This window comes from Daucus carota, chromosome 2, assembly GCF_001625215.2.
Source record: "Daucus carota subsp. sativus chromosome 2, DH1 v3.0, whole genome shotgun sequence".
Taxonomy (NCBI): domain Eukaryota; kingdom Viridiplantae; phylum Streptophyta; class Magnoliopsida; order Apiales; family Apiaceae; genus Daucus; species Daucus carota.
This window is the reverse complement of record NC_030382.2, coordinates 28868243-28891365: the sequence shown is the minus strand read 5'-3', so window position 1 is coordinate 28891365 and position 23123 is coordinate 28868243. Positions and strand designations below refer to the sequence as shown.

At 35.9% G+C, this 23123-nt stretch overlaps 3 protein-coding genes and 1 long non-coding RNA gene across 5 annotated transcripts; 2 read left to right on the top strand and 2 right to left on the bottom strand.

Moving 5' to 3' along the window:
• The first annotated feature begins 406 nt into the window (after positions 1-406).
• LOC108208228 (high mobility group B protein 10) lies at positions 407-4254 on the top strand. Of its 2 annotated transcripts, none has more exons than XM_017378740.2 (6): positions 407-699; positions 1458-1533; positions 2232-2415; positions 2606-2731; positions 3262-3539; positions 3708-4254. In XM_017378740.2, exons 1-6 carry the CDS (start codon positions 542-544, stop codon positions 4029-4031), a joined length of 1146 nt encoding a protein of 381 aa, XP_017234229.1. In that variant the 5' UTR covers positions 407-541; the 3' UTR covers positions 4032-4254. The 2 variants fall into 2 exon arrangements, with proteins under 2 accessions (XP_017234229.1, XP_017234227.1); XM_017378738.2 differs by having other exon boundaries at positions 2606-2752; positions 3708-4243.
• Positions 4255-4341: 87 nt separating this feature from the next.
• LOC108206066 (pentatricopeptide repeat-containing protein At5g66520-like) lies at positions 4342-6761 on the top strand. The gene has a single exon (XM_017376240.2). The coding sequence runs from the start codon at positions 4401-4403 to the stop codon at positions 6417-6419; it is 2019 nt and encodes a 672-aa protein (XP_017231729.1). The 5' UTR covers positions 4342-4400; the 3' UTR covers positions 6420-6761.
• Positions 6762-9591: 2830 nt separating this feature from the next.
• LOC108206670 (pentatricopeptide repeat-containing protein At1g09820) lies at positions 9592-12216 on the bottom strand. The gene has a single exon (XM_017377050.2). It carries the CDS (start codon positions 12088-12090, stop codon positions 10258-10260), a length of 1833 nt encoding a protein of 610 aa, XP_017232539.1. The 5' UTR covers positions 12091-12216; the 3' UTR covers positions 9592-10257.
• Positions 12217-13270: 1054 nt separating this feature from the next.
• LOC135150590 (uncharacterized) lies at positions 13271-15458 on the bottom strand. The gene is made up of 2 exons (XR_010288740.1): positions 14436-15458; positions 13271-14315 (listed from the first exon to the last, which is right to left on the bottom strand). It is a non-coding gene; the product is annotated as an uncharacterized LOC135150590 (long non-coding RNA).
• Between the last annotated feature and the right edge of the window lie 7665 nt (positions 15459-23123).

The following is a 23123-nucleotide window of genomic DNA, read 5'->3' as shown; positions in this document are numbered from 1 at the left end:
AATGAGAAGTTTAATTTGCCACTTATGCAACCTCATTTCTAACAGTTGCAAACCGATGTTGTAAATGAGGATGCAGAAGTTGCAAATCATATTTTTGTAAATATTTAACAAAGATGTGATATTTTTTTAAAAAAATCGACTTGATAGTATTGTTATAAATAATTTGTAAAAAATTGACATTTTTATAAATATTCCTAATAAAATAGCGAATCCCATGAAATATATAGGTTTTTGAACATTCTAAAATGAAGTAGCAAAAAGAAAGCGTAAAATGAAGTCCACAGACGGCGGAGATCTGTCCACGTGGAAGAAGAATACATGGCCCACAAAAATGGCGTGGCAGAGTCTGGTCATAGGCGAAACTCTCAACAACACAAAAATCGATAAAGGAGAAACAAACCCTCATTCTCTCTCTCTCTTTCTCTCTGTGTGTTGCAACTTACAAACACAAGTACACAACACAGAAAGACAGTGAGCGAGTTATTGAGAGTCCAGAGAGAAACACAAAACAGAAGAAGAAGAGTTCAGTCCAGACATTAGAATGCAAGCAGCGGAGGCTGAAATGAACGGCGCGGATAGCAATGCATTTCCGATCGCGGGTCCCAGTAATAACCTCAACCTCTCTTCTTCCCCTTCTCGTGAGGAGGATTTTTATGACAAACTAACCAAGTTTTATCAGACCTCTGGCCTCAGTCTAATGTGAGTACGTCCATAATCATATACCTCTCTCTCCCTCTCTCCCCCTATCTCTCTCTCTCCCTCTTCCCCCCCCCCCCCCCCGCTCTCTCTCTCTCTCTCTCCCCCAAACTCTCTCCCTCTCTCCCCTATCTCTCTCTCTCTCTCTCTCTCCCCCCTATCTCTCTCTCACTCTGTTATACATTGTGTGTGTTTGTGTTTTATTCATACATATTGTGTCTGTCAGTGCAACTGGACAAGGGCATGCAAGACTCCACTCCCGTAAAAGCTTTCAATTTTAACTTATGCTGCTTTTTTCCATTAGGGATATCTAATACCATTCAGGGAAATTTCCAGGCCGACATATTAGATTTTCAATACTGCATATTTTTAAGAGCCAAATGTTAGTTTTGGGGATATTTGTCATGGTTTTTATTTGTTTTGGCATTTAAGGAAATTAAAAAAAAAATGGAGGTTTAGTTTCAGATAGCTCATGGCATGGGTGTATAGATAAAATTTACGGTCAACATAATTCTCCATTTAGTCAGGTTTAACGGTAAGGCAATATAGATAGCATATATTGATCCTGCTATTTTCTTTGCTGTGTATTATCTGTTCCACAAACCCATATTGATATGGTAAATATGGTGAGGAGATGCATTTTGCCATTGTGTATAGTATACAATTGTGTTTTAATATTGTACTAATTCAAACATGTTTCTTTTTAAAAAGGATAATTTTTTGTTCAGAATATTAGTTTGATGCAACTCAAAAATTAACAGTTTCGATTTCCGCGAGACGAAAGTTAACCTGTACCGTTTCTATAAAGATGTGATTGATAGAGGAGGATACTGTCAGGTACGCCTAATCTTTATATGTTACATAAATTTCTCAGATTTTTTTTCTTAATGAAGCCTGTTCATCATTAATTCAGTGAATTTTCTTTAGTTATCAAAGGTCTCGCGAATATGTTTGCTTGCTCTCTCTATAATATACTTACTTTTTTTTTTGTGAAAAATCATAAATAAATCCATTGTATATAGGAAAAATTAAATTTGGCATACTCCACTAGAAGCAAGTTTACCAGTGATTCTATAATACATAGAAATATCTTCACGTTATTAAATGGAACCCCCATAGATATATGTACTACACTTATAGAATCATACTAATAGCATTATTAAGTTTATACATATGAATTTAACATATGTTGGTGGCAATCAAGAAATTGTTTGTAATATCTAATATCATTAGAAGATTTTGTTTATTGGGTAAACGGGTTGGTGATTTATTGTACACTGCAATACAAAATTAAGGCTTAAAGGATTGTGAGTCCTGTAATACTTCTGGCTACGAATTGGTTCTTTATAAATGATAGGATAGAAATAATGATCACTTCTTTCAATTTACAGTTCTGTTTCCAGATTCTACATGGTAGGTTCCCTACCGTGTTCCTAAATTTTTGTTGTATTTTCTATGTTCTATTAGTATGGTCTTAGCAGCTGATAGTTAACATTATCTTATTAGTTTGATGGCATCCACTTGCTCTCTTTTAGGTAAGCAAAGACGGGCTATGGGATGAAGTTGCATCTTCCTTAAATGCAGATAGCAGTGTTTTAGTACCACCAAATCAAATTCAAATGCTTTATGCAAATCTCTTTTATCAGTTTGAGCAAACATACTACTACCGTTCTCCTTCTAAAGTAAAGGAAGCTCAACTGTTGAAAGCTGCTCTAACAGGTTTGGTGAAGCGTTTACAACGGCTATTTGTAAATGCTTCAAACACTACAAGGACAGCAGACATTTAATATTTCTTTTACTGTTTAATTTTGTCTTGAATTTATGTTGTCCTCCATGCATCATCACTCTCAAAAGTCAGCTTTGGTGTAAACTGAAATAGTTTCGACTTTTCATTGCCATATTTTTGCAGGTCAATCTTTTAGTTCTGGCAAAAAATCAGGCGGCCTGACGAAGAAGCGAAAGCATAGTGAGGGTAATGATGATAGCCTGGTAGAAAAAAGGGCTTCCGTGCAAAGTCCTGCCCACTTGCCTACAGGTCCTGCCCACTTGCCTACAGGTCTGTTATTTTTGTACATTACTCGAGTTTATATCATGTAAATTGATTACTGTAATTTGATAATCCTCGACATGTAGTTAACAGATTTGGCTTGTTTACTAAATTGTGGCACGAGCAGATTCCCATAACAGTCATTTATACTAGTAATTTTTTATCATCTAACATGCGAATTGGCGTGCTTGTCATTAATGCTTTAGTCTTTTGAAATCTCAATATTATAAATATGGAGTGAGTTGCCCTTGGTAGGAGACTGCAGCCTAGTTATCGTCAGTAGACTCAAGTTGTCGTGTATGTAATTTTGTTCCAAACTTGTTAGAGCAGTGGTAACCAAGAAAACATTCATAAAAAGCTAGGTACTACAGAAATATTCATGCCTTTCTACTCTGTTAGGAGATGACATTTGGTCATTACTTATTAATGAAGTTCATATGGCGGCTGCCCGGATGTTTAAATTTACGTGTCTCTTAAATATAGTATCAACTTTTAATCGTGTATTGAAATCCAAGCAGAGATCAAGTCAGTTGAGAGGAACTCACCATTGCAAGTGCCAACAGAAGAGACAGGTGTAGTCTTAAAAACACCAACAAAAGCCAAGGAAACGAAGAAGGCATATATGAAGGAAATGAAGAAACACTCAAATGCTCCCGTGGGTTTTAGAACAGGATACATGATCTTTCTCAAGATGGAATGTGAAAGATTAAAGATGATACACGGGGAGGACTCAGCTGGCCAATACAGAGATATGGCAAATGAGGCATGGAGGCGTCTCTCTGAGAGCGCCCGAAAGGTATATATATGTGCCTAATCGTTCTCATTTGAACCAATTGCTCTAACAAAACTTTGCTGCACAAATATGCTAGGTCCAGGATAAACCAGTCTAGTAAAGATTAATATGTCTTTCAAAACAGTTCTTTATCCAATTTAACACTGGAAGTTTTTTACTGTTGTATTGCAGCCATACATTGAGGCAAGTAAAAGAGACAAGGAGAGATATACCCGAGAGATGGCTGAGTTCAAGATAGTATATGATCAGATTGCAGAAACGCAAAATGTGGTTACCACAAATCCAAATCTTGTGATTGACTTTGCAAAACCTTCTTTACCTTCTTTGCAAACTGACGGGGACTACCATGTGAGTCTACCAGATGATGCATACCATGTGGCTTTGCCATCTGATGCGGGCGACACTGTTACAAACGAACAGTTAGCTGCGGAGATTGTGCAGAACTCTGCATCAACTGATCCCGAGTTTCAGCTCAACTGGGATGGGTACACTTGAGGTAGTCAAGTAAAAATTGTTGGGTCCTGGAGGCTTTACTGGGAGCAGTGATTTTAAAAGTTCCCTAGTTAGAGTGGGTGCCATTCCACCTAATATATTATAAAATTTTGTAAATTTTGTGTATACTTTGTAACCAGCAGAAGTCTTTTTGAAATCTGCAAGTTGGTTGATGTTTTCCTGGATTAGTTTAGTGGAAGTGATAACAATCAGTTTTTTTTTTATGGTTAATGCAAAGTAAGACTTGATGGAGCCTCCAAATGGGGTAGGGTCTGTCTATATTTTGGATAATACATGCTCACTTTTATCCCTTGACAGACTTGTTAGTTACCTATATCTATCCTGCCTTACAGTGAATGACTATTAGAAGATATGAGCACCACAACCACAACTGAGCTACCTTATCATCTCACAGCCAAACAACTCCCACAAAATACCAACTCATCTTCTTCTAGCTTAAACAATCTTTCCCAGAAAAAGTACTTCTTGCACCTATTAGCCACAAAATGCACCACTTCACTTCAGAACTTAAAGCAAGTTCATGCTCTGATACTGAAAACCCACCATGTCCAGGACCACTTTGTAGCTGGAACTTTGATTGGATCCTATGCAATTCCACATTTTGGCAGTTTTAGCACTTCCATCGAGATTCTTGAACGAGTGCCTGAGCCAAATGTGTTTGTTTGGAATGCTGTTATCAAGGGATGTTTAGATAACAATGAGCCTGAGTTGGCTCTCTCTTTTCACCATGAGATGGTGGCTACGGACTCCAGGGCCAATAAGTACACATATCCTCCATTGTTTAAGGCTTGTCTGGTCGCGGGAGCTAGTAAAGAAGGTGCTCAGATTCACGCCCGTGTGGTGAAAAATGGACTTATGGGAGATGGATATATAAAGAGTTCTGGGATTCAGATGTATTCTTCTTTCAAGTGTTTGAAGGAGGCCAGGAATATTCTTTGTACAAATGGTGACTCGGATGTTATTTGTTATAATGCTATGATTGATGGGTACATGAAATTTGGAAATGTTGAGGATGCTAAATTGTTATTCGAGGGATTTGAAGACAAGAATGTCAGTTCTTGGAATGCAATGGTTAGTGGTTTTGCACGGTGTGGTATGATTGAGGAAGCTAAGGAATTCTTTGGTAGAATGCCTATCAAGGATGAGGTGTCTTGGAGTGCTATGATTGATGGTTATAATCAAGGGGGTTATTATAAAGAGGGGATAGAGATTTTTGAAGTAATGCAGAAAGCAAAAATCAGGCCCAAGAAATTCGTTCTGTCTAGTGTGGTTTCCGCCTGTGGTAATGTTGGGGCACTTGATCAAGGTAGATGGATTCATGGGTACGTGAAGAAGAATAAAATTCCTATTAATGCAGTTATGGGAACTTCTTTCGTTGATATGTATGCTAAATGTGGGCGGCTGGATTTGGCATGGGAGGTTTTTGAAACCATGAAAGTGAAAGAAGTTTTTTCTTGGAATGCCATGATCAATGGGTTGGCTATCCATGGTAGGGCTAGAGATGCAATCGATCTTTTGGAGAAGATGGAGAAAGAAAGAATAAAACCAGACGATATCACATTTTTGAATATTTTGAATGCTTGTGCTCATGGAGGCTTAGTGGATGAAGGGATGTGGTATATGAACAATATGAAGGATGTTTATGGAGTTGCACCTAAAGTGGAGCATTATGGTTGCGCGGTTGATCTTTTAGGACGGGCAGGGTTATTCTTTGAAGCAGAGAAACTTATAGGCTCCATGCCAATGGAACCAAATGGTGCTATTCTAGGAGCATTATTAGGTGCATGTTGGAAGCATGGAAATCTTGAATTAGGCGAAAAAGTTGGAGACCTTTTACTAGAAATGGAGCCACAAAATGGCGGAAGGTACACTTTACTATCAAACATCTACGCCAAGGCCGGGAGATGGGAAGATGCTTCAAGGGTGAGAAAATTGATGAAAGAAAGAGGAGTGAAAACAAATGGTGGTTGCAGTTCGATAGATTTGGAAGGAACTTGGCATGAATTTAAAGTAGGTGATTCGACACACCCTCAATCAGAGGAAATATATTTTATGCTGGACAAGATTAAGGAGAGGTTGCAGAATGAAGGATACTTAGCCAACACAAGTCAAATATTACATGACATTGACGAGGAAGACAAAGAAAATGCAGTATGGCACCATAGCGAACGACTAGCTATAGCCTATGGCCTCATCAACTCGACACCCGGGACAACTATTCGATTGATGAAAAATCTCAGAGTCTGTGAGGACTGCCATTTTGTGACAAAGCTCATTTCACAGATTTATGATAGGGAGATTGTTGTTAGGGATCGTTCTCGATTTCACCACTTTAAAAATGGGAAATGTTCATGTAATGATTTCTGGTAATTATAGAAGGGTCTTTCTAGTGTGTGCCCATGGGCACACATTATACACTAAATTTGATGAGATTGGTGGATTTTAATTGGTGGACTTGATGTAAATGCAGGGGGACCATCTTTATTTATGATTAGATGGCCAATAAAAATGCTCCAAACTCATAGAATTTAGTGTCTATTGTGTGCCCATGGGCACACCATAGAAAAACCGATTATAGAATGTGTATGTTTAGACTTTAGGACATAGGTTTTCTTAAGGTTTCTTCTCACGGATTTGGAGCCCTTGGAAGAATATTTTAAGTTAATATGTAATTTATGATTTATTAAAAAATAATAATAATATTTTCCGATAGGTTTTTCATTTGTACAATGATATAATCTATTGTGAGGCATGACAAATACACATAAACATGGTGAACAAGTGTTTATGTATATATTTTTTGTTTTAACATTATAATTTAAACTTGAATTTTCTTAAAGCTTAATAATAGTATTATAACACAAACATAACTTGCATGCAGATAATATATGCGTAAATAAAACACGTATAAAATTAAATTCTAAACTTAATAGTGTATTGAATTCAAAGGTGCTATAATCTGAGTATTCAAAAGGAATTCTCAGTTGCTTTCTTGAAACAAAAATAAAAAAAATGCTTTTGAATATCATTTTCACTATGTTTTCCATTGTTTCTTGATGCTAGAATGCAAGAGTGATGGCTTAAAACAGCACATGCATTTCTTTACAGAATTTTCAAAAATGATCCTATAAAACTACACAACAGAATTGTCCACAACAATATTAGAAAACTTGTTAACATGGACCACAAAATGCTTGGAAAACTATTAGCACTTAACTATATTGAAAATTTTAAATACATAACTTGGAAACAAAATCCAATATTTAGAGGGTCAATGTGACAAAGTTTGTTATCATACTAGACACAAATTGTTCAAAAATCTCCCTCAATTTGTGAAAAGTCTGCTTATCACAAATGTCGTGCATGAGGATAAGACTACCCCAAATTTAGAGAAATGCAAAGATAACACGAAATAACTACAACTCAATTTATATAGACTATTAGATTTTTGAGAGTACAAGAGAGTTATTCATATATAATATATATAAAGTCTTTTCTAAGAATATCATTGATCTTCAATTTCTACAAAAAAAAAATTCTTTCCTTAAGCTTTTTAGCTGGTTCATGAAGTTCAGATAGCGATGTATACTCTAGATAGTCTAGTTTTATTCTCTTTTGCCTTGTTGGTATGTTGAGCAATATCAAGGCCTTGAGTCTTTTGATCACTAGATCTCCTTTCATACTCTTCTATTTCTCAATACCATTTTTCAATCTTTTTTTCCGACCACTTTTGTTCATCATTTATTCTTTTCATTTTTCTTAGTTGCTAGCTTTAAGTAATTTGAATCCTCATCTTTAGTTTTTGTGTCATCCTGCTTTGATAAACTTATGACTCTTCCACTTTAACTATTTAACACTCATCCATAAATTTATAGAAAAAAGCTTTTTGGAGATCCATCTGTTAGACTTAACTACTCTCCCTTTAATGACCTTAATTTTTTGGATGAGTGTAGATTGTGGCCTATTCTTTCTGAGTCATGACTTTAGCTCTGTTTTGAGAAGTATCAATATCAATTAATGGTCCTAATGTGTTTTTGGTTGGCATTTTTTCAAACTATCTTGAATTCCGAAATATGTTTAGTTGGAGACTTGAATTTTTGGATTTCATGGTAGCCAACAATATTTCTTTAGCAAACAATATTTCATGGTAGCCAACGAAGAACTCTAATTCATGGTTTATTTCTCTTGTATTTATTACATAATTTATGTATTTATTATAATAATTAATGGATAGATAAAAACCATCAATATGTTCTCCACACTTTTGAATTAAAATAGATAAAAGACTTGAAATTGGTGGTATCCGTCCTTGCCTACGAATGATTATCTCAAAATACTCAACAACAAATCTTCATCATTGGATGAAAGTTAGAATGAGTCTGAGCCGTATCCACAATAGTCACGAAGTTGTTGAGTTTGTATGTGAATCCTTGGACTATTTGATATTTTATAATCGGTTTTTGAGATAGTAAAGATGGGTTTTTGAGAGAGAGAGAGAAAGGGGTATGCACTTAGAGAAAATTTAGAATACGACAAAAATGAATTAAAAAAATTGAAAAGTTTTTATGCTTACTCAAAAATAATTACCCGATTCGCCTGATTGTGTCTTCTTTCTCTTAGACACTTGTAGTGCTGACAAAGTTAGTATTATTACGGGGCCGTTTGGGTGAACTTAAAATAAATGCTTATTGCTTAAAGTAAAAAAGTGAAGTAGAAATTAGAAGCAAGTTAAGACTTATAAGTGATAAAAGTGTTAGGGAAATAATTAGAAGCCGTGAGACAAAAGCTAGTAATCGTAGCTTTTTTTAAGTACTTCTAACACAAACGGTACAAATAAGTGCTTCTAACTTATAATTCAGAAGCCGGGCTTATAAACCCGTGCCAAACACCCACTACATTTTGCAATGGTCATAAAGAAGGGTCATGTTTCCTACCAACCGGTTGCCGGGAAGGGGTTATCTAACACACTGTACGGGGCCATTAGATTTAGATTTCAAGGGCTCAGATCAAATTTTGAGTTTTTAATGTATCCGCGGATATTATCCGCGGAAAGGAATCCTTTCATTCCGCGGATATTTATAGCGGATACCTAAAAACTTTGATTGGATCTGAGCCCTTGAAATCTAAATCTAATGACCCCGTACAGTCCCGGCAACCGGTTGGTAGGGAATAGGACCCCATAAAGAATGGACTTCTAAAGAATTTGACAGAGTTACTCTTTTCCGTATCTGTTCTTGTGAACCTGTCTACCTACGCGGAATTCTGGACGTTAAAGTTTGAAGTTTGAACATTTGTTTGTAGACGAGCTTTTTCATCTAAATATCCATTCTATGAGGCGATATTGTTTCAGAGTGTTGGAGTTAAATAGAGAGCAGATGATGGTACATTTTATCCAGTATGAAAAAACAGTGTAACTTTACCTGCCAAAGCACTGTAAAATATAATTGGTCAAACAAGAATTGGATTTCTGTAAGCAGCTTGGACGATAAATTATTTTTTTGGGAGAAAAGTATTGAAGTTGCAATATCTAATGAGAATGATATGAGAAACAATATTATGCTTTAACTGGACCTGATATACAAAATCCTCAAATTTTCATCCAAAATTACAAATCTATTTCAAAGATAAATAACAGAATGTCATCAGTTTAATATATTGCAGGTTTCATGTATATACAAATACTAAATGTAATCGTTGCACCGATGACTCTTTGGGTACAACTAAAGCACTTTAATTGTTAAAACCTCTACATAATGTTAATCTTCGATTCAAACTAGCTATATAGCCCGTCCGTGCAAGACATAGAACTGTTCTAGATTACATAAATGCAGGCTTGTCATTAGTTTTGCTGCGCATGGTTGTGGTATTCGCTTCCAGGGGTATCTAACAATCTTGTTAGAGGTGCTAAAAAATAAGGATTCTGACCCCGAATTATCAAGTCATTTTGATCCGTATATTGAACAAGCAATTGTTGAGGGCAACTAGTGATGCTGGTGGGACTCTCCTTCGTGAGAATTTTCCGAGACATGTTTAATTACTCAAACTGATGAGGAATGGACGAGATATGAAAGCCCACAGTAGTCTTTTAAGATTCAAGTTCCAGGATACTCTTCTCCAGGGAACATACACAAATTTGGCAGTTTCCCAATTTTTCAATATATCAGCCAACTGTGCTTTTAGCGGTACTAATGCACCTTTTCGGTGCTAGTTAAGTGCTTACAGAACTAGTATAGATATGCCCATCAATGTCTGGAACAAATCCCTTCTCCATCATCCCCTCTCTAACAATGTCATAGGTTACTTTATTAGGGATCAAACCCTTCTCCAGCATCTGATTAAGATATGTATTTGCATCTTCCAGCTTCCCCTTCTCACATAAGCCCTTAAGTAGCACATTATATGTTACAGTGTTTGGTCGCAGCCCTTGTGTCTCCATTCGTCTTCTCACATTTAAAGCTGCTCGCAGGTTGCCTTCCCTGCAATAACCATCCATTACAATGTTGTATGTTGTGTGAGATGGTCTTAAACCCGCGTCAATCATCTCGTCTAAAAGTTTGACTGCATCTCTGGACCTTCCCTTATTGCATAATGCATCTACACGTATGTTGTAGGTGACAACATTGGGACTCAGACCCTTATACTTCATTTCATCTAAAAGCTTACTGGCAGTTTCAGGGTTCCCCTTTTTACTATAACCGTCAATCAAACAATTATAAGTTGAAACATTGGGGATGACCATTTGATCCAACATCCGACTACGTAACTTGATTGCTTCCTCCAGTTCTCCAGCTTTGCAGTAGGCATCAATCAATGTATTAAACGAAATTACATTCGCGTAAAGACCTTCTTTAGCAATGCAATCAAACAACTCTTTAGCTTCCTTCAGCATACTCTTCTTACATAACCCATTTATAAGAGCATTAAAAGTAACAAGATCTGGCTGCAGACCTGAAACCACCATCTCATCCCTCAAAACAAGAGCTTTATCAATTTCCCCATCTCTACAATGCCCGTTAATTAGTGCATTATAGGCAACCACACAAGGCGTGAACTGCTGTGCCTGCATTTCCTTAAAAATTCTCACAGCGGCAGATACACTTCCATCCTTGCAAAACCCATCAATAAGAATACTATATGTAACTTCATTAGGTGAAATTTTGTTAGCCACCATCTCCTTCAACAATGCATCAGCTTTAAACATCTTCCCCGTCCTTCCCTTCTTACAATAACCATCAATAAGTGTATTATAAGTAATCACCGACGGCTCAATCCCCCACACCTTCATATCCTCAACAACATCACTAGCCTTCTGCAACTTCCCAGCCTTACAAAACCCATTAATCACAATATTAAAACTAATCAAATTAAGCTCAATCCTCCTCCTAATCATCTCTTTATACAAAACCTCCACCGCCCTAAACTTCCCCTCTTTCACAACCAAATTCAACAAAGGATTACACGACAAAACCGACAACCTAAACCCGTAATCCCCAGCTCTCTCAAACCCCTCTAAAGCCAACCCCACATCACAATTATTAACATAAGCCAATATCAACATATCAACAATCACAGAATTATCAGAAACTCTATCACTAAAATTCAAAAGTGTATGAAACACAGAGGAACAACTATACCTCTCAATTCTAACAAACACACACAATAAAGATCGAATCTTTCTATACTTTTTAGCACTTGCAAGTAAATGAAAGAGCCTACAATAATGTTCAAGACAATGTGAAACCTTGAAGTGGAGCTGTGACCATTTGAAAAAAGAGAGAATCAGCTCAGGATCAGTGCCATAATTGAACAACAACTGAAGAAATGTTGTGGGGGATGTGGGTTTAAGAAGGGTTTTGATTTCTGACCAGTGTTGTTTTGCTATGAGCTGAGAAACGTGGGTTATGTCAAGATTTTGACAAGGGTTTGTTGAGGGATTGGAATGTTGAGAAGGGGTTGTTTGTGTGTGTAGAAAGAAAGTGAGTTTGGGGAAGTTAGTGCGTGAAATTGGAGTGTGTAATCGAGAGTGGCGCAAGGAATTCATATTGAGACTCGGAGCTTAGACAGAGGAGGACACGACTGGAGTTTTACCTGGGCTAGTTTGCAAAACTGAGCAGGGTAAATGCGCTTATTTGGACGGATAGCCAGGAACAGGATGGTTGTTCGAGGGTTGTGGTTTTTTTTTTAATAGCTTATAGCCAATGTAAATGAGCTTTTTAATTATTTATAAACTAGGTGTATAACCCGCGTTTCGCGCGGTTTTTGAAAATTTTATGAAGTAGAAAAATATCATGAATCTCTCTTCTGATTCAAAATTACGATAATCGAGCCAATTGCTGACACCACTTTTTTCTTTTACCACCGCCTCGAAGGGAAAAAAAAAAGATCTTGTTGTATTTGTATATTTCTGTGACCTTATTTCATGATCAATTTATTTTGGCCCAACACATTTATAATCAATAATAATTTTATTGAATCCTTTTACATTTCTTTAAAATTGTTAAATGTTACAACTTTGCCCCTTTTTTTTCTCCCAAAGAACCAAGTTGTATCAAAAATTTATACACATATTCTTTATCATATTACTTGCATAATATTATGTAAATTTTTCCCACACAAATCATTTTTTCTTGTACCCCTATTTTTTTGGGTAGAGAAGTAGTTACTTTTCAATATATCTTTTTCTTTTTTTAGCACTGCATAGGTTTATTATTTTTTTAGTTACCAAATCATTTTGACCATCATAGTATTTTACTAATAATATTTTTTTTGGGCTAAATCGTTCTGGACCAACACATTTTTTATCAATAATACTTTTTTTGGAACCTTTTATATTTTTCTAATATTGTTAAATTCAAAATTTATGCAATAAACTTATTTTCCCACTTGTATATTGTTATATAAATATCTCATATCTACACAAATATTATTTTTTCTTCCATCCCTATTTTTCTTCCAATTTTTTGGGTGGAGAGTTGGAATCTTTTCAATATATATTTATTTTGAACTTTTGTAACATTGCACAAGTTTATTCTTTTTTTGGTTATCATATCATTTTGGCCAAAATAGTTTTCTATTAATAATAAATTTTTTGGGCCATTAATCTTTTTTGCTTGGATATTAAATTTATATAATTATTATTTACAAATCTTAGTGCCCATTCCCTTTTTAAAGAAAAATCAAGTAACCAAACATGCAGTCAACTTTAGAAGAGCCACAATGCAGAAGGTAAGGGAAATTGTCAATTGGAAAACATCGGTGACAGGGTAAAAATAAAAGGAGAAGCCAGGTTCTAATTACATATGCCTTGTTTTATGGCATGCATGAGTCATAAAAAGTTGGCACTATAACATGGATGAAGCTAATAAGGCCTTAAGTCCTGTGCAAGGTCTGACTCTAAGAAGCAACCTGAGATCAGGTGCGAGCTTTCTCTTGCGCCCATGATTCTCTCGATTTGTCATCAACAATATTATACTTGTTTTGTGACAACTTGAACACATATTCCTTACCCATCAGCGATTGCAGTTCTGCTGGAGCAGAGTTGTCACCCGGGGGCATTTTGTTAAGCAGCTTCTTGTCAACCAAATTTCTACAACTCCAGCAGCATCAAATCCCGGAACATGATGCAACCATGCATGATTTAATTACATAACTATAACCACATATAAAAACTATAACAATTACAGTAGAACACTCTAGAGTGATAAAAAGATTCAAGTGGAGACATAAAGGCAGTTCATGAGTCTGTTCTTTGTATGTTACAGTAACGGCAGCTAAGCTTATTTATATACATTATTCTAATGAGCTTTACAGATGCATAATTATAAACCAGAGAATGTTTTGATTCTAAAAATCTGCTGCTATGCTCTCCAGATAAATCAAAAACAGATAACTGCCCACGATCATGATCATATAACACAAATCAACCCTGAAAATTAGCAAAAGTATATACGTGATTTGCTAGCGTGGAGATGAATAACATACATACCTGCTTTGATCCTCTAGCTGAATCCGTCATTTGATCCAGAGTCTCTTCACAATCTTTTCCCTTTCAATTCCTTTTGCTTAACAATAAATTCTATTCCTAATCCTGCCTACTATCATTCGAGTCACTGCATCAAAAACAGAGAAACAGTATGTTTGCAAACATCAATATCAAAAACCTTTTTACCCACATGAAATGCAGCTCCTAGGAGTCTCTCCAAAAGATTGTGTTTCTCATCACACTTTTTCCTCTTTAACCCGTTGCACAGTAATTCCCTACTATAACTTCAAAATTTGGAAAACAGATAATTGCCCATGATCATGATCATATAACATAAATCAACCCTGAATTTTAGCAAAAGTATATACGTGATTTGCTAGTGTGGAGATGAATAACATACATACCCGCTTTGATCATCTAGCTGAATCCGTCATTTGACCCAGAATCTCTTTACAATCTTTTCCCTTTCAATTTCTTTTGCTTAACAATAAATTCTATTCCTATTCCTGCGGCCTGCCTACTATCATTCGAGGCACTTCAACAAAAACAGAGAAACAATAAGTTTGCAAACATCAATATCAAAAACCTTTTTACCCACATGAAATGCAGCTCTTAGGAGTCGCTCTAAAAGTACAGAGGCACTTGAAACCAGCGTTTAAGTCCTAACACCGCCAACATAATCGAATAATAAAACCAGGCGTGAAACAAACTTTTTAAAACAACTGCAATTTCTACTTAGACCTCCTCTCCATAATAAACTGAAACTAAGAACTCAAAATTTCTTCTAGACCAGTAGAGTGCCAAAGCCTCAAATCACTTCTAATCTACACCACAAGAACAGTATGATTACCGTATAAAATAAAATAAAAAAAATCGTCGAAAGCTAATTCAAATCTTCATTGAGGCACTCTATCAAACAGTTCTGGTGCAATCGTCCAAAGCTAAAGCACAGGCCCAACCCTAAAAAAAAAAATCGTCGAAAGCTAATTCAAATCTTCATTGAGGCACTCTATCAAACAGTTCTGGTGCAATGGTCAAAAGCTAAAGCACAGGCGTTACCGACGTAGAATCCGAAGTGAGGAGATCCATCAGTATCGTCCCTGCTCGACCAACCCGAAGAGCCCCGCTCGATCAATCAACATACAAAGTAAAATAGTTACCAGGGAAGGCCATTTATAAGAAAATCTCCGAGTAGGTACACAGGCTTCAGTTACGAACCGGATAAATGAAGTGTCTGTCCAAGTCCCAGACTGAACATAACTGCTAGGCAAGCGGAGAGGCATAAGGAGGCAGAAGGGTTGATCATAAGCATAATATAAAAGAAATAGTAAGGAGCGCAGAGAGCAGAGATTTTGATTGAAGAGCATAAGAAGCGCCACGTAGGCCGCCCGAGATTTTACTTTATATAGGTATATAGATATAGATATAGATTTTTTAATTATATTATAAATAGTGTGAAAGAATTTAATTTATAAATAACAAATTAAAATTTTTAATTAAATAAAATTTGAAATTATGATATGTTTGTAAGTCAGAATTATTGTAAAAATATATAGGTTCTACTTATCAGACTTGTTCCTGTAAAAAAAAAAAAAAACTGATCACACATTTTGGATCATCTGATAGTGGCGATGCAGTATAAAATACACTGTCACACCCATTAATGACTTCAAATAAACTATTGTAATCAAATCATTCCTTTTATCTCATGTATCATGCCAAAGTATTAAATTTTTTCTATCAAATTTTAATATATGTTGAGTAGAATATGTGACGTCAACTTCCATTAGATTGTATTTATAAATGTATTTTATATTAGAATTATTATAATATGATTTAAATTTGGCTCACTTATCTTAAAATATATTAGATAAAAATAATTTTGTGACGGTGCGATTTATATGATTTTACAATTAAAACTGGTAGGAAATATTTATTTTGGATTAAAATATCCGGTTTATTAATTTTAAAATATATTAGATAAAAATAATTATATGACGGTGCGATTTATATGAATCTACAATTAAAACTGGTAGGAAATTTTTATTTTAGATTAAAAAATCATAAACATGTGAAATACAGAATTTGTTTTGGATTTAGAGAAGGAATTATAAACATGCAAGTAGATATCAGTTGCATTATAGAATTAGAAGTTAATTTTGTTCTAATCTAACTGTGCTTATGTAACACCCTCATCTTAAATTAAGACGAGAGGTTACCTACAAATCCAAAACCTGCGAACAGAGCACTAATATATATTCCAAACGATGATAAACAGTTCTAATAAGTTCTAGAATGACATAAATCCTCCAAAATAATTTAAATCCGAATGATGCAAATAAATAGAACCTCTAAACAATAAAATCCGAATAAATGCTAGAAGTCCATAAAGTCCTAAATAATGAAAAGAAAGGGCTGCTCTCCATCACACAGTCCCGAATCCCCCTAAGTACCTGCCAGAAGAAGAATACGGCATGAGCCAAATGCCCAGTACGGACTGGAAACATTTACAAAACAAGAAACATTTAAAATATTTTGACAGTAATATAAATCAGTTATTTTAAAATAACAGGCTGAAGCAACAAGGGGTTAGGATATTTCATACCGAGATCAAATCAGAACATATACAGATACACACATCATAGGGTACCTAATGTGTGCAACAAATCGGATAACGTGTACGGCATATACAACGTCACCGTCAAATCACAAATCATATCAAAACTGAACTGGGTGCACCCACGTATCCTGAACATATAATCAAAATGGCCAAAGCTCCTCCCAAGAGCTAACAGAAGGATACGCCGTGACCAATCACACTGTCACGGAAGTGTCATGTCAATGGTGCCGCAAAGACATGGCTGTAGTACCCCTACAGCTGGGTAACTCGGTATACCCTATATCTCTCTAAGGGTTCAAACAAAACAATTTTCACAACTTTAAAATCACATGGTACATATATTTCAAATAAACTGAACATATCATATTTTGTAAAATCTTTGAAAACCGCATAACAAATATTTCAATCTTTCAAAACAGATTTTTAAAATTTTTTTTCAGAAATCAAAACAGTCAATGAATAGCACAAAAGAAACTTAGCAAATCGGACGGATTAAAATAGGACAGATCAAAATCATTTAATATCGAAGAGAGTAACGCTGAATAAAAGGAATAGAATCCGTACCTCGAAAATAGCTAATCGAACACTCACGAGATTCCGCAAATAATTCGCTAAACTCCTGACTCCGAACCTAAATATAAAGTTATAATTTATTATTAATCGATATCATGTCTAAACGGCTTACGCGAACATAATATATGTTATACTAATATTTAGTAATCGTATTAATAACATCCGATATGCCTAATCAGCTTACGGCCAAAGTTTCAAAACATGTCAGCTAATTGACTTAACTCAAGCATGTACACCACTGAACATCAGGCCGTAACTCTGTTACGGTAATTTTAAACAAACTAATGAATGAATAAAATCAAGCTATACTGACAGAGTAATAGTTTAGAGGTTATAACCTATCAACAATAAAAGGTGGGTAATTAAATAATCATATTATAGCAATGATTTGTATCAATACCTTGGCAAGGTTTTATCGCACCAACTCTCTCTCCCCTGTTCTCTCCTCCCCGTTTCCTTTTTCCTTTTACTCTGCCGCTGCGCTCTTCACTTTATTTCTTAGGGTTTTAACGAGAAGGCCTCTAAATATATATAGATCTTTAAAATATCCTACCTCTAATAGAACTCTAATAATTAATATTAATCTTTATATAATCTAATTACTAATTCTATTTTAAATCAAAAATACTAAACTAATATTAATAATTCTATTCTAATTCAGATTTAAATAAATAATACGGATATTACATATATACCCCCTTAAAAAGGATTCCGTCCTCGGAATCTAACGAAACTAAAACTCGTACCTGAATCGAATAAATGCGGATATCTCTCACGAATAGAATCCTCTAATTCCCAAGTAGCCTCTCGCTCCGAATGATTTTTCCACAAAACTTTGACAAACATAATATTTTTCTTCCTCATTACTCGCTCCTCTCGATCTAAAATAGCTTCCGCTTCTTCTTCACAAGAAACGGATACTGAACCACATGAAACGGATGATACTTGTAGCCCTTTAGAACAGACACATGAAACACATTATGCACGTGAGATAACTGCGGTGGCAAAGCAACTCTATATGCAACCTCACCCACTCTCTCCATAACATCAAAAGGCCCCACATATCTCGGACTAAGCTTTCCTTTCATACCAAAACGCTTAACACCCTTCCAAGGAGACACCTTCAAAAACACATGATCACCGGGTTCAAATCCACCAAACTTTCTCTTCTGATCTGCATAAATCTTTTGACGTGATTGAGCCTTCTGTAAATTTTCTCTAGCCTGCGCCACCTTCTCATTAGTCACTCTAACCAACTCTGGCCCTTCAATATCTCTCTCTCCAACCTCATCCCAACAAGTCGGTGCCCTACACTTCCTACCATACAAAGCCTCAAATGGTGGCATGCCAATACTTGCGTGCCAGCTGTTATTATATGCAAACTCAACAAGGTACAAATACTTATCCCAATCGCCTGTCCACTCTAAGGCACAAGCTCTCAACATGTCCTCCAACGTCTGAATCGTCCTCTCTGACTGTCCATCTGTCTGCGGGTGAAAGGCCGTACTAAAGTTAAGCTTTGTTCCCCAAGCTCGCTGAAATCCCTTCCAAAAGTGTGATGTGAACCTCGTATCTCTGTCAGAAACTATAGACACTGGCATACCATGAAGTCTAACAATATCCCTCTGAAAAATCTCCGCCAACTCATGAACAGGAGTAGTCTCTCGAATAGGCAAGAAATGAGCAGATTTAGTAAGTCTATCAACTACCACCCATATGACATCATTCTTTCTAAAAGTCCTTGGTAAACCGGTCACAAAATCCATGGTTATATTTTCCCACTTCCAAATCGGAATATCTAACTGCTGTAACAATCCACTAGGTCTCTGATGTTCTATCTTCACCTGCTGACATGTAAGACACTTCCCCACAAACTCCGCTATATCTCGCTTCATTCCATTCCACCAAAAATGTGTCTTCAAATCCCTATACATCTTAGTAGAACCCGGATGAATAGAAAATGAAGAACTATGAGCCTCGGTCAAGATTGCCTCACGAATTGCCGAATCTGAAGGAACACAAAGTTTACTACCCAACCATATCACACCCTCATCATCAACACGAAAATCGGTTTGCTTCCCATTCGCCAACTCCAATCTAATAGCATCCAACTCCGAATCATTCTTTTGAGCATCCTTAATCTTCGAAATAAGATTAGGTTCCACCTTTAAGCTTGCTACACTGCCATCTGACCCTCTAACATACAACTCCACATCTAAGCGCTCTAAATCTGAAATAAGGTGCGGCTGAGTAACAAGAGATGCCACACTCCCGAAGTCCTTCCTACTAAGAGCATCCGCCACCACATTAGCTTTTCCCGGATGGTACTGAATCTTAGCATCATAATCCTTAAGAAGTTCAAGCCACCTCCTCTGCCTCATGTTCAACTCCTTCTGCGTAAAAATGTACTTGAGACTCTTGTGATCAGTGAAGATATCACAAGTCTCTCCATATAGATAATGTCTCCAAATCTTCAATGCAAATACCACTGCTGCTAACTCCAAGTCATGGGTCGGATAATTCGCCTCATAGGGCTTAAGCTGTCTAGAGGCGTAAGAAATCACCTTCCCATGCTGCATAAGAACACACCCCAAACCTCTCTTAGAAGCATCACTGTAAACCTGATATCCCCCACTGCCTGATGGTAAAACAAGTATAGGAGCTGACACCAACCTCTTCTTTAGCTCTTGGAAACTCTTCTCACGATCATCATTCCACTCGAACTTAGCACCCTTCCTCATTAGTTGAGTCATTGGCAAGGCTATGGACGAAAACCCCTCAACAAACCGCCTGTAGTAGCCTGCCAAACCCAAGAAACTCCTCACCTTTGTAGCGTCATCACATCCCAATGCATCAAAAATCTTCTCAAGATGAACAATCCAATTTTCAGCATCAATAGGCTGTGGTGCTGAATGAAAAGAATCCGGTTTCTGCTTAACAAACCTATCGAACCAAGCTAGTGCATCAGGCTGATTTTGTTGCTCCTCATTATTTCCTGGGTTTCCCTGATTTTGCCCAGCTTGTTGCAAAGCCTGAGTCACTGCTTGAGCTATCAACTGAGCTAACTCAGCTGCACCAATGTTAACGTTATCGCGCCTAGGATTCTCACGTCTAGGAGGCATCTATAATATAAGAAACGAAACGAATAAGGAAACGAGATTAGATAAGAAAATAGTACAAGCAGATATCAAATGAATAGCGCAGATGAAGTGAGCAGTTGAAATGAATTTAAACAGAATACCCATCCTAACGTCTACCCACTCTCACAGGTCAACCTAAATAGGTTTTCTACAGGAAAGAACCTGAGCTCTGATGCCAACTTTGTAACACCCTCATCTTAAATTAAGACGAGAGGTTACCTACAAATCCAAAACCTGCGAACAGAGCACTAATATATATTCCAAACGATGATAAACAGTTCTAATAAGTTCTAGAATGACATAAATCCTCCAAAATAATTTAAATCCGAATGATGCAAATAAATAGAACCTCTAAACAATAAAATCCGAATAAATGCTAGAAGTCCATAAAGTCCTAAATAATGAAAAGAAAGGGCTGCTCTCCATCACACAGTCCCGAATCCCCCTAAGTACCTGCCAGAAGAAGAATACGGCATGAGCCAAATGCCCAGTACGGACTGGAAACATTTACAAAACAAGAAACATTTAAAATATTTTGACAGTAATATAAATCAGTTATTTTAAAATAACAGGCTGAAGCAACAAGGGGTTAGGATATTTCATACCGAGATCAAATCAGAACATATACAGATACACACATCATAGGGTACCTAATGTGTGCAACAAATCGGATAACGTGTACGGCATATACAACGTCACCGTCAAATCACAAATCATATCAAAACTGAACTGGGTGCACCCACGTATCCTGAACATATAATCAAAATGGCCAAAGCTCCTCCCAAGAGCTAACAGAAGGATACGCCGTGACCAATCACACTGTCACGGAAGTGTCATGTCAATGGTGCCGCAAAGACATGGCTGTAGTACCCCTACAGCTGGGTAACTCGGTATACCCTATATCTCTCTAAGGGTTCAAACAAAACAATTTTCACAACTTTAAAATCACATGGTACATATATTTCAAATAAACTGAACATATCATATTTTGTAAAATCTTTGAAAACCGCATAACAAATATTTCAATCTTTCAAAACAGATTTTTAAAATATTTTTCAGAAATCAAAACAGTCAATGAATAGCACAAAAGAAACTTAGCAAATCGGACGGATTAAAATAGGACAGATCAAAATCATTTAATATCGAAGAGAGTAACGCTGAATAAAAGGAATAGAATCCGTACCTCGAAAATAGCTAATCGAACACTCACGAGATTCCGCAAATAATTCGCTAAACTCCTGACTCCGAACCTAAATATAAAGTTATAATTTATTATTAATCGATATCATGTCTAAACGGCTTACGCGAACATAATATATGTTATACTAATATTTAGTAATCGTATTAATAACATCCGATATGCCTAATCAGCTTACGGCCAAAGTTTCAAAACATGTCAGCTAATTGACTTAACTCAAGCATGTACACCACTGAACATCAGGCCGTAACTCTGTTACGGTAATTTTAAACAAACTAATGAATGAATAAAATCAAGCTATACTGACAGAGTAATAGTTTAGAGGTTATAACCTATCAACAATAAAAGGTGGGTAATTAAATAATCATATTATAGCAATGATTTGTATCAATACCTTGGCAAGGTTTTATCGCACCAACTCTCTCTCCCCTGTTCTCTCCTCCCCGTTTCCTTTTTCCTTTTACTCTGCCGCTGCGCTCTTCACTTTATTTCTTAGGGGCCTCTAAATATATATAGATCTTTAAAATATCCTACCTCTAATAGAACTCTAATAATTAATATTAATCTTTATATAATCTAATTACTAATTCTATTTTAAATCAAAAATACTAAACTAATATTAATAATTCTATTCTAATTCAGATTTAAATAAATAATACGGATATTACAGCTTATTTGTTCAATATACGATCCAACGGATGATAAGCTTTTGGACCACGTGACCATGCGACCAAATTATCTCACTTACGTTTATTATATATAAGTATATAATATATATATATATATATATATATATATATACTATTTATAAAAGTTTTATTTTATAGTGTAGAAATATTAGCAAACGAACTACAAAAAATTATAATATCTGTTACAATTTTAAATTATTTTTATGTAATAGAAATTAATATTCAAAGTATCTTAAAAAAAAATTATGATAAATTATTCATAAAATTTAAAATTTTGATTAATTAATATAATTAGAAAATAACCGCCCAAAAGAGGTTCACGGCTACCCCTCCTTACAATACGGTTTGTGTATAACAAACAATAAGAGTTGCATTTTAGATTCCGGTGGATAGACCAATGCAACTCTCTACATAGTCACTATAAATCGATCACTATAAATTGATCAGAGATGTATATCTCTCAAGTATATGGTGCTCTCGACCTCACAAGAATGATTCATACTCTTGCAAAGTTCATACATACCCCTTTATATAGGGGATCAAGCACAATGTAATTTTCTTTCATCAAAACTCCATGACTTGTCGACTAATTAAGTCACGTTTTCGCATGTATTTATATTCTCCGTGAACATGTCTTCAGTAGATAACCCTCACCCAAACACTAATTTCATATTGTTTGGGGAGCTTCTAGAGTCCTTGCGGAGTTAGAATCATAAATCTCAGAATCCTTGCTGAAGTCGGCTTCTAGTCTTTAGGTATATCTTCAATTCTCATTATTATTCTCAAATCAAAAGTAGATAAAGGTTAGAATATTCTTAGAATCGTGTTCCTAAAGATTGGGAAGCGGACTAATTCTCCTATTAAAAGTCTGC